General features: G+C 36.9%; 1 protein-coding gene across 1 annotated transcript in view; it reads right to left on the reverse strand.

The window, feature by feature from the left end:
- Positions 1–4,265: 4,265 nt before the first annotated feature.
- The window catches only part of LOC136881319 (ATP-binding cassette sub-family G member 1), a 276,501-nt gene continuing 268,079 nt past the window's right edge, over positions 4,266–12,687 (reverse strand). The window contains exons 11-13 of the mRNA XM_067154132.2: positions 10,164–10,319; positions 5,704–5,909; positions 4,266–5,361 (exon numbers count right to left, since the gene is read on the reverse strand). Coding sequence (XP_067010233.2) covers positions 5,223–5,361; positions 5,704–5,909; positions 10,164–10,319 — 501 coding nt within the window. The 3' untranslated portion in view covers positions 4,266–5,222. The remainder of the gene's footprint in view (positions 5,362–5,703; positions 5,910–10,163; positions 10,320–12,687) is intronic.

Raw genomic sequence — 12,687 nt, forward strand, 5'->3', positions numbered from 1 at the left:
GAGTCATATCATTCAAGATATCCATATTGAACTACAGTTTTCAACTGAAGAGTTTTCCCTGCCCTTTAGTCTACTTTTTAACAAGGAAAATACACATACCGTATTTACTCGCCTATTAGACCCCTTTTCCCCCCACTTTTACAGCCAAATAAAGTAAAGGGGGTCCAATATGCAATAACCTCAAATTTTGTGCAGTGAACACTTGACTTCTAGGCTATAAAGAGCTATAAATTGTACATGTAAACATTTTACACTATTCTTTAACAAACTTTTGAATGTATTTGATTTATACTGGCCATTTTCATTGGAACTCAGTATTTCCAAGTGTAAAAAGACAATAAATGGTGAACACAACTTTTAGGCCTACATATAAAGTAAATATAGTCAGTTTTAGTTACTCATATCACGTCATTTGTTTCATCTCATTAATTCCTCTGATGAGGCTGATGTTAGGAAGGGCATATGGTCGTTAAAACTCGCTCCAAAGATTCGCCTCACTTCATATTCGACTTCAGAGAGAAAAGTGATAAGGGTATCGTATTCTCATTTTATGCAATGATGATACAAAATAACTTAATGGCCAGTCATTTGTCTCTGTCAGTTGAGCAATAGGCCTACCACACAGTAAACCTGATCACTGCTTTCATTTAAATTATCGTCTTGCGCCACCAACTTTCCTGCTACCGGCGTGTTGTCATTCAAAGTGACGTCATCTTCACTGCCATCTCGTCAGCCATGCACTACAATCGAGAGCATTCGAGGTCCCGTCTTTTTGAACATTTTAAAAATAGTTTTGTTCCCGACTATAGAGTCCAAATGGAGTGAATCTATTCCCAGTTGGTGTATGTGTAGCAGAAGCCACTCCTTCCAAATAAAGCCGTGCTGTAGAAAGTGTGCCAAACCACCAGCTGATAACTAGCATATGTTACGAGTTGTACTTCCGATCATAATACATAGTGACAGGAAGAATTCTTTTGATAAATGCGGCTGTTGAAAGCCAGACCCTTATTTTTAAGTATATTTCATGCTTGTTCTCTACATTTATGACATCATGATTTACCTAAACAGCTGTAAATGAAATAAGAGAGACCGCATTGAATAAGGGAAGCTGCCCCAGGGGCTAATGGGCAAGACGGCCACTATACATGGGCTCTTACGAGACTAACCCGGGAGAGCTGTGCTAGTGTTCCAGAGGCAAGATGACCTCTAGGAGACTAACTTTAAGGAGCTGGGCCACGAACTAATGGTGATACATTGTTCTTAAAGGCCTAACTCTGGAAAACTGCCTCAGGGGCTCACGACTTGTAACTTATGACCAATTAGTTTTATCAGCTTGACATTCGAGAACTGAGCCAAGGGCTGCTATGCAAGATGACTGCTATACTCTATTCATATAGACCTAACTAGAGAGATGCCTCAGGGGCTCACAGCTTGTAACTTATGACCTACTAGTTTTATCAGCCTAACTTTCAGGGACTGAGGCAAAGGCTACTGGGCAAGAAGGTTGCTATACACTATTCTTACAGCCCTAACTCTAGAGAATTACCTCAGGGGCCTAAAACTTGTAACTTATTATCCATTAGTTTTATCAGCCTAACTTTTGGGAACTGAGGCAGGGGCTACTAGGCAAGATAGTCGCTGTACAATGGTTATATTAGACTAACTTTAATGAGCTGGGCTATCGCTCATCCTTCTAACCAGCTGCCCTTCATAACTTTAGTATAGCACAGGGGCTAGTGGTGATACATGGGCTGTTATGGCACTAACTTGGGGAGAGGTTTACTAGGGCTTTTTGCGTATTGGGCTAATTCGGGGGTTTCATCCTCCTAACTGGATGCCCTTCCTAACTTCAGTCTAGCTCACGGGCTCTTGCGTATACATGAGCTCTTATTGGATTAACGCAGGGGGAGCTACACTAGGGCTCTCGAGGAAAGATAGCCACTATACATTGGTTATATCAGACTAACATGAAGGAGCCAGGCAATGGGCTGATGTGTATTAGGTTAATTCGGTGGCCTCATCCTTGTTACCAGCTGCTCTTTCCCAACCTTAGTCCAGCACGGGGGAGGCTAGGGGTGATACATTGGCTCTTATGACAGTAACTCGGCGAGAGCTGTGCTAGGGCTCTTGAGGTAAGTTACATAGCATACATGCAAGTGAATCTGGAACTCCTAACTGATATTAACATGGTACACTTTATAAAATCATTTACAGGTAATAAGGCTGAGTGAAGCAAGTAGGAATGAGATTGTCTTCTCAGCAAGAAATTGATCTACAAGCAGGCTTATTAACCTTGAAAGAATTTGCTGAGGGCAGAAATACAAAGTTGATTGTTTCGTACTTTGCTCTGAGCTCCTACTTACGATATTATCTATGTAATTCTGAATACATCTATCTTCCGAGTTTGAAAACTGTCGAGCTGAGGGGTATGCTTCTTAAAAAATGCACGGTCATGAGCATAAAGGGCTGAACTAAGAATGACAGACAGAGGTGTCGTTAAAACATATCAGCATATTAAGCCTATATATAGACTTAGATGGCAAAGTGGTAGTTTTTCGGATAGTGCCAAGGTTCCACGATGGAAAGAATAAAGATAAATAACAGGAAAGTTTGCTGCACTTACAGATATCTATGGATGTGGTGGCAATGTGTTTTATTATCATAATGTTTAATTTTGTACGTTCGTTGCGTCAATTTTTTAATGAACGTCTACCCTAGTATGTTTTGTTTGGCATCTCTGAGAATCGTTAAAAGTAAGCGGGGAAATAAAATCAATATTATCATTATTTGTTAGGTACGTTGGCGAGTAAAACAATTGTTATTATTGGATAGTTTTTATCACGTTTTAAACTTACTACTCTCCAAAAAATACCTATACTGACCTGAGTTATGAGATATTAAACGATCACTTTGTTAATGATCTTGCCTGCTATATTAATAGCAACAACCATGAATATTTCTAAATAAGGTAAACTCATTTCCTCATCCCGAGGTGGTGTGGCTCTTTTCAAACATGCCCCCCATGTACCATTTTTACCGCATATCAACCTTCCTACCATTTGTAAATCTCTGGCAGTATGGTACCGGAAATCAAACTCAGACTCTCGAGAATGGCAGCTAATTGTGCTAACCATTATGCTGGCGGAGATTTTAAACCACAAAACACAAACATATAGCATGACTGATGCATGCTTGCAATGCGCGGGTTGGACACAAAACTATTCACCTATTTGTGCTCGTCATCAGAGCTGCAGTAGGCCTACGCTACGGAGGCAGACATTTCTTAACTACGGAACACAGATGTACCGCATGACTTTGACGCGGGCTTTTACCGTGTGGGTCGTATGGACGAAACTATTCACAAATTTGTGCGACGTCATCAGAGCTGCAATAAGACTTGTACCCGCTTCAAAGCGGAGTCGTCGTTCTTGTCTGACGAATTACTGTATGTTGGGGGTCTCACATGTGAGATTTATTTTTTCTTTTTCTTCGTCTTGAAAAGTTGGTTTGGGGGGGGGGGGGGGAGGGCTGGGCTAATATGCGAGGGGGTCTAATACATGAGTAAATACAGTAATACATTGCTTAAGGTTCTAAAGCTATCAATTGCCTGCAACTAGAATATCTCAATATAAAGACTTAGTGTGTTTCTTTATGATGATGATAATAATAATAATAATAATAATAATAATAATAATAATAATAATAATAATAATAATACATCCACCACGGAACATAACATGTTTTTACAAACTATTTATCAATTCATTACTTGTGTTTTTAATTCAATTCTTGTCATTTTATATGTTACTAAGCTGAAGATGTTTCTTAATAGGAAACTAAACGTGTCCTTATGATTGTCATCCATGACAACATAATAAATTATATGCATTGAAAGGTGAAAAGTGCTCAGTTTTAATTAGATAGCAACAATGCGGATACCTAGGCTAATAATGAAGTTTATCAGAAGGAATAATCACTTGAAGAATGAGGAGAAAGGAATCATGGTGTGGGGGTTTGAAAGCCTAGACACCAAATGCTCTAATAACACAGAGCCAGAAGAAAACGAAATGTGACCACACCTTCAATGTCCGAAGCTCCCAGAACTTGTTCACAATATCAGTGACCGGCTGTTGTCAGTTGAGATGTACTCTGTCTCTTCAGTTGTCACTCATCTCTGGTAAATGGCATTACTACTGCAATAAAAAAACTAACAAGTGGATGATGGGTACACAACAAAAAGCAAGAGCTAATGAAAACAGTCTATGGAAGGAAAATAAAGAGAAGATTTATTATGACATGTCATGCAAGTGCTTACATCTCGACTGATCCAGCCAGTCTGTTGTAAAAAAAACACAACAAATCCCCTTCATCCACTTCACTTCCTGGAACTTGTATGCTGATCTGGGCTCTATAAGAGCTGAATGTTGGTCCTTATATGTAGGTGAACACTTTGAACTTGGGTTTAGGGTCAGTCTCTTCATGAACTGGATTTGAAATAGCTATCTTATTCGTAGAGATCACTTTATATACAAACTACACTTCTGTTCACAATTAAATACAAACATAAATACATGTTTCCAAAACTTTAAGAAACAATCCATCATACAGAATTTCCAATCACATTTAGAAGTTCTGCAGTGAAATCACATTAAGATTTCAGCACAAACTTATAATGAACATCACTCATGTTAATAAGTTACTTGCCATTTTATATGACTGAAGAAAAGTCAACCTTATGGCAATCATTAACACTGTGAGAGTTTGTGAGGAATATAATGGTACAGGATTCAAACATTCTAATAAATATACATTCTTTAAACACTTAGAAAACGTTCTAACATTCTCTCCACAGTAAAAAGTTCTGTAGGTAGAAAATATTTTGGTACTGCTCCCATTTTCAACTAAAGCTTTAACCTGTTCAAGTCTTTGCGGAGCACTCAAGCTGGGCGTGTATGTGTAAATATTCAGTAAAATGTCTTCATACTGAATATTACTATGAAGCTCTGTCATTCAAACTGGTCATTTTGACTAGTTCTTTTTTTTCCACATTCAATGTGAAATTCTGAGAGTAATTTTTTACATCTCTATATGAACATCACAGCAAGCACACACATATCACAATTGTTTCTCAACAGAAGAATACTGCATCACTGGTATCACAACGTGTGAACTAGCAGTGTCTAACACCACTTGTAAACGGACTTCTCTACTATGTCATCTGTTCATCGTCGATTGAGTCGAATCCACACGGAGAATACTGCCAGGGAGTATAGGAGTAGTCCCATGCCACAGATCATAGCCATGTTGGCTCCTACATCCACATCCTGAATATCTATGTCCTTCATCAGTTTTCCTGGGAACCTGGAAATATATTAAATTTATTAGTCATAAGAGTGACTGGAAAAAAAATGAGCATACTCCAGATGCCTAGAATTTAGAGCCTAATTCATTTTTCAGATTTTACACTTAGTTCACCCCAGATTTTAATGCTAATTGTGTGTTTGTACATTAGTTTTCATTTACATTTGTTTAGTTATTAGATGTATTACATTAAGGCTGAAGATGGCCAGCCAAGGCCGAAACTAGTCCCTAGTTTAATAATGTAATTCAATAATATTGCATAATATAGTACTGAAAATGGTGGACCATACGACATTAATTTAATAATTATTATTGTAACCCTGAATTTTTTAAAATACTTGCCTATAATGACAGTAGATCATGTCCTTGGGGCACGGCAGCTCTGGCCGCCTCAGAGTATAGAGCGAGTCCATCATACCGTGCAATGCTGCTCGGAAATAGCTTATGTGATACAACCACATCAAGCTGTATGGTATGTCTCTTTTGAAGACATTAAAACCAAACATAGACAGTGCTACCAAAACAATAGGACCAACAAAGACAGCAATCTGAAACAGAAAAAAACATTGATTTGTAACTGTTTGTCTCTTCAGAACTACTGATATAGTTTTGCTAAAACATATTAAGTAAGAACATGTAGAAGTTGACAGAGAATGTGCAAGCTTTTCTTTTTCAGCTGAAAATTAATATAATAAAATCGACCCTCATATACACCAAGTCAAAAGTGAAGTTCAGGGGTGAATTATTGGAAACCTAAGTTCAAAACAGGACTCAACTGCACTCTAGAAATGGTAATGAGGGAATGGTTTTGAAACACCCCACTCCTAAATAAAAATAGGCCAAAAAATTAAAATAAACTGCCTTAGTTTTGCTGGGTGACTTTCCATTACTAACAACCGACTTATACAAAGTTAAAAAAAAAAGATATCAGAACTTTAAAATATTGGTACTAAAATTTGCCTGAAAATATAATTAAAAAAGACAGAAATTATGCCCCAAAACCCAACATCATTCTAAGAAATAAAGTCAAAATTGTCACCCAATTCAAATACCTCAGAGAAATATTAACAAACAATCTAAATGAAAAATCTTGATTAAAAAAAGAACAAACAAGTTAGCTAAAGTACAAAAATTAACCTGGGACATTATAAGAAATACCTATCCACAAATGCAAACTAAAACACTACAACAACAGAAGCCATGTATGCAGCAGAAACACTCTTCCATCTGAACGAAAAACGAAAGACCGACCGACTCCAGGAGATCGAAAGAAGAATTGGAAGAATTTGCATCAACAAAAAATACCATAAAGACGGACAGTGGTAGATAGTGCCCAACGAAGTAGTGTACAAAGTGTTGGAATCCATTACTAATATTATGTGTAAGAGTGGGATTCTTCAGATACACAATGAGAATGTAGAATTCGAGACTTCTCAAACAACTGGTACAGTATAATTGAGGAGCTAGATGCAATAACAGCGTAAGTCTACTTACGCTGTTATTGCATAAATACCGTTTTTGGATTTCTCGGTCCCTTCACTGCAACCTAGTCCAGGTCTTAGTTCGCTAGGGTGCCGATAAAGGTCAGGAGCTCACTAAAACCAGTACCATGCGCTACGCTGTTATTGCATGAAGCATGCTTCACGAGCTGTACGTTCAGTTGCTGCCAGTTCTTTGGCTAGAGAAGATGTCAGCAAGCGCAAGAGAAGGTTTTGTGGCTAGTGCAGACAAAAGGGTTGATGTTCTTTCACTAATGAAATACTTAAAACCTGAAAATTTTGAGTGGTGTGTGAAAGTCATGTGTGCGTAATGATTCCCTACAGTTCGCTAATGCAGCATGTGAAAGGTGAATCATTCTGATTTTGGTCAATGATGCGGTATTTAAGTATTTTAAACAAGTAAGACATACAATGTCTAAATCCTAATTATATACTTTGTGATATGTTTTTGGTTTCTTTTCATTTTTTAAGTTTAGAGAATCACTTTTTAAATGAAAATAGGAATAAAAGTTGTTCAGAAAGCAATGTTTCTAATTTTGTAACATTTCAAATATTTGTTGGGGAAGGTGGGGAATTACCGTAGCCTAATACTATAGTTGGGGAGAACACTGTAACAAACCTCTCTCGGCCCTTTGCTCAATAAAGAACAAAAAAGGTGAATATTATATAACGAATAAACTTATTTTTTACCTTTCTTAGTTGACAATTATTTTAATGAATTTGTTGTTAATTTGATTAAGTTTAGACATTTTTGAGAACTGAGGTGTGATAAACTGCCACTTTTGTTCCTCTATAGTGGGTGATCATGCTTTTCTATCTCCCTGATCAATACTGGTGTATGGCAAAATATAATATTCCTGCTCTTCATGCAATAACAGCGTATAAAAGGAAATTTTAAATAACTCTGTCTTTCTTATATGCTAACAGATCAATAAAATTCTTTGGGAAATACATTTCCTGGCTGTTTCAAACGTCTTTTAATGAAATTCAGGTTGATTCCTAATATTACTTTTAACTCAGAACATTTATAAACTTCAAGCTTCTGTTTCTCAAAATAACGTAAATCTACTTACGCTGTTATTGCATCCAACTACTCAATTGCGATTGAAAAGTGCCACAACAGGACGCAGATGGATCAGAGAAATAAGACAGGATTTGAAGGAAATTGGCCTTACATCAGAAAACACCACAGACAAGTTAAAATTAAACAAAAACATCCATGACACAAATATCCACTTCACACTCGCAAGAAAGAAGCTCACAACACAAATATTTTCAACACCAGAAAGGGTATGATGAACGGAACATATGAAAAAGTGATCCTTTCTGACTAAAGTGATCTTATGCACACCAAGCTTGATAGGTGCAGTCGCTTAAGTGCGGCCAGTATCCAATATTCTGGAGATAGTGGGTTCGAACCCCTCTGTTGGCAGCCCTGAAGATGTTTTCCTGTAGTTTCTCATTTTCACATCAGGCAAATGCTTGGACTGTTTACTCAACAGATAAAGAAGAAATAGTGTAGTTTGTTTGATGTAAATGGTAACCAGACTGCCAAGTCTTCCTTGTTTCTACTCGGTTTGAAATGGGGTATGTTTCTCCATAACCATTCATGAATTTGCTGTTCTACGGAAATCTGTATAACAGACCTTTTTGACTGACATATTATGTACATATCCCTCTCTCCTTTTTGTTCTCCTTCTGGATGCTCTTCTCTGGTATGTCCAGCAGGATCTACTGTTGTTCTAATATTTTACTGAAAGGACTCTTGTTATTTCTCCCTCATTTAATGCTGGCTTGATATTAACTGTCAAGGGATAGCTGTTCTATTTATATGATTTTTAGTACAAAAATTGTTATAAAGTTTTAATCTATTGTTGTTTGTTCCCCATGTTTCCTATACCTTCTCTTATGCTATGTGCTTCCTGGCAGATCTCTGCCCTACAATTTGTGTTCCTAGTGCAGTTTATAAATCTCATATTTGCTGCTCTTTATTGACACCAATATCATATAATGACCTCGAAAGGAAATGATTCTGGTTCCACCTTGGTGTTGAATAAGGCGGAGATCATTATATGTTCCGTTCCCAGTCTCGATCGTTTCCCTGGACCAGTGTTAATTCGACAGCTATGTGTTGTGACCATGAGGGATATGACAGATCTGTTTTCATGTTGTTTCAAGTAAACCCTGCCGATATTACTGGTTATGCTGAATGACATTGCCCTGCACCATTTGAATTGGTTTCCCTGATTAAAATACAAATCAATTATTGCAATTTGGTGCCCATTAGGTCAATGCTATTTTTATATACAGGATGCTCGGAAACAATGTGAACCGAGTAATTGAGCATTGGAGCATTGGTTATACTAACAAGTCTTTCTTCTTAATCTGTTTACCCCCCAGGGTTGGTTTTTCCTTCGGACTCGGCGAGAGATCCCACCTCTACTGCCTCACGGGCAGTGTCCAGGAGCGTGAGACATTGGGTTGGGGGATACAACTGGGGATAATGACTAGTACCTCGCCCAGGCGGCCTCAACTGCTATGCTTAACAGGGGCCTTGTTGGGGGATGGGAAGGTTGGAAGGGATAGACAAGGAAGAGGGAAGGAAGTAGCCGTGGCCTTAAGTTAGGTACCATCCCGGCATTTGCCTGGAGGAGAAGTGAGAAACCACGGAAAACCACTTTTAGTATGGCTGAGGTGGGAATCGAACTCACCTCTACTCATTTGACCTTGTGAAGCTGAGTGGACCCCGTTCCAGACCTCGTACCACTTTTCAAATTTCGTTGGAGAGCCGGAAATCGAATCCGGGCCTCCGGGAGTGGCAGCTAATCATAAGCCACGTACAGCATTAGCAACACCACCTCGAAAAGTCCATCTAAAGTTGCCCGCAAAGCAATCTGATTGGCTAATTTCAGCAGCTGATAAAATGACAACAGCGCGAGATATCAACGTAATTTTTAAAAATTAGTTATCAGTATGACGAACCCTCTAACGCTCATATAGCCGGTTCATGTTGTTTCCGACCACCCTGTATATTAGCTCCCAAGCTGGTGTGCCGATCAGAATTGTAAACTATGAACAATTAGTAAGTTTAAATAAGACAGATTTCCTGCAAATGCTAGCCATTGATATATAGTAATTCTTTCTGTCCTTCAACATTCCAACTATCTCTGCTGAGTTTGAACCTAGTCTTCAGATCTAAAAGCTGACACTTTACCACTGAATCCATGGATGGATCTAATAGCCCAGTGCCAATGTAAACATTCCTCAGTAAATTAAATAACAAACACAAAGACTGTAACTCACCTTGACTGGTAGAGTAGCACCAATAAACAGTCCAGCTCCCAAAGCTGTGAGGGACGCTGCTATAGCCAGAGAGAAGAACAGGAACATCCGATCAAGTTCCAGAGGCTGTGATGTTAGCAGGTAGGTGATGATGAGGTACAGGAGTGATACTAATATCTGAAAGAGAAGAAACATGTACTGTCACTACTACAAAAAGATTGTAAAAGTGTAATAAAAGACCTGAAGGAATAGCAGATCTCCTCGCAAAATTAAGAGGTTTCAAGGAAAGGAACAGTAAAACCTCGTTAAGACATTTTTGCAGGGAACAAAAGAAAGAGAACGTGTTAAGTAAGAAAACGTACTACTGAATATATGAATAAAGAACTATGCAACAGGGACATGGGAACACTAGATATGATTTTTCCGACATGAGGGTATTTTACATCATGTATCCGTGGGTATAGTGAAAACTATATCTACCATTTCTAAAGATGAGAGGAAAGTATTTAAAAGTAGTGTGGCTGCGAGGAATGACTTTGGACACAATTTGAATAAACTTCAACCATCTCCAGTGATCAAGTTGAAACTCTAAAGTGCGATTTCAACATTTGCAACCTCTGCACGCTTTAAGATGTGGATGCCAGTCCACTTTATGACAGATTTTAACTTTGCCTTCATTAGTAAGGAATTTCATGACTTTTTCTGTGTCCATAACTAGGCCATCACAAGACAAATTTTCACTACAACTTCACTGTAAAACTCAAAACAAAATAAATTTCTAACTTGTGAATGGAATAACAAATACCAGCACAATAGGCTCAATGTGTTAATCAGCAATCTTGCTGCTAACTGGCAGCTCTTACCTGAGCTGGAAATAAAGTTTCTTCCACAAGGGATGACAAATAACGTTTTCAGGATTAGGAAAAATATGATCGTACTAAGCGGTAATAGTGAAAATTCGTGATGTGATAAGTGAGGTATTTATATATACTGTAGATTTAACATGAAGAGAATCGGTACTTTGAATTTACGACATGTTAAGGGGGAAAATGTGTTGATCAGGAACTCACAAATGAGGTTTCATTGTATTTAACTTTGTGCGGTACGTCTAATTTTATACACTATGTCATAGAAAGAAGGAGATCCACCTTATCAATACTAAATTTATTAATGTTTTTAAAACAGGACCGGTTTCGACTTTTCACAAGTCATCCTCAGCTGTCATATACATACACATTAGAATACATGTTTTAACAGTTGTATCTTACAAATAAATATGTCATATTTGATAGACATTAGGTAGTATGTCTAGAAGTGAAATTCTGCTTCTTACGTCTAAGTTTAGAGGAACAAGAATATATTAAAAATATATCTATCTTTAACATATTAAAAGAATTACAACACATGATAAAATTTGTTGTTTACACCTGACCTTGAATATAGCATTAACGTTCAAGTTTTACCAGTAAAAGTTCTTTAAAAAGACTTTCATATTGCGTTGTTTTTAGTCGACTAAATATGCTTAAATGTAGCTGCATGTGCTTATACAGTACACTTTTTATTAGGCTTAAACTTTGTCAAAATGAGTAATGTGAATCTGAATTTGAAATTACGATGACAAAGTGAAATGCGTTTGATTGAAACCTGTGTTGAATGACTCCTTCAATTATATGCTATTTAAAATACATTACATTCAAATAAGACAATAGCACACTTCAATATATAAAAGTTAAAAGATATAAGACAATCATGTAAGTTTTGTGAAATTCATATGAAGTATTGTTCTTTCTTCATGCGTATGTGTCAAGTTCAAATGGGGTAGTATATTTTATATAAACTTTGTCAAAATAAATAATGTGAATCTGAATTTGAGATTGCGTTGACAAATATACTACCCCATTTCAACTTGACACATACGCATGAAGAAAAAACAATACTTCATATGAATTTCACTAAACTTACATGATTATCTTATATCTTTTAACTTTTATATATTGAAGTGTGCTATTGTCTTATTTGCATGTAATGTATTTTAAATAGCATATAATTGAAGGAGTCATTCAACACAGGTTTCAATCAAACGCATTTCAGTTTGTCATCGTAATTTCAAATTCAGATTCACATTACTCATTTTGACAAAGTTTAAGCCTAATAAAAAGTGTACTGTATAAGCACATGCAGCTACATTTAAGCATATTTAGTCGACTAAAAACAACGCAATATGAAAGTCTTTTTAAAGAACTTTTACTGGTAAAACTTGAACGTTAATGCTATATTCAAGGTCAGGTGTAAACAACAAATTTTATCATGTGTTGTAATTCTTTTAATATGTTAAAGATAGATATATTTTTAATATATTCTTGATCCTCTAAACTTAGACGTAAGAAGCAGAATTTCACTTCTAGACATACTACCTAATGTCTATCAAATATGACATATTTATTTGTAAGATACAACTGTTAAAACATGTATTCTAATGTGTATGTATATGACAGCTGAGGATGACTTGTGAAAAGTCGAACGCGGTCCTGTTTTAAAAACATTA

Source organism: Anabrus simplex, chromosome 9, assembly GCF_040414725.1.
Source record: "Anabrus simplex isolate iqAnaSimp1 chromosome 9, ASM4041472v1, whole genome shotgun sequence".
Taxonomy (NCBI): domain Eukaryota; kingdom Metazoa; phylum Arthropoda; class Insecta; order Orthoptera; family Tettigoniidae; genus Anabrus; species Anabrus simplex.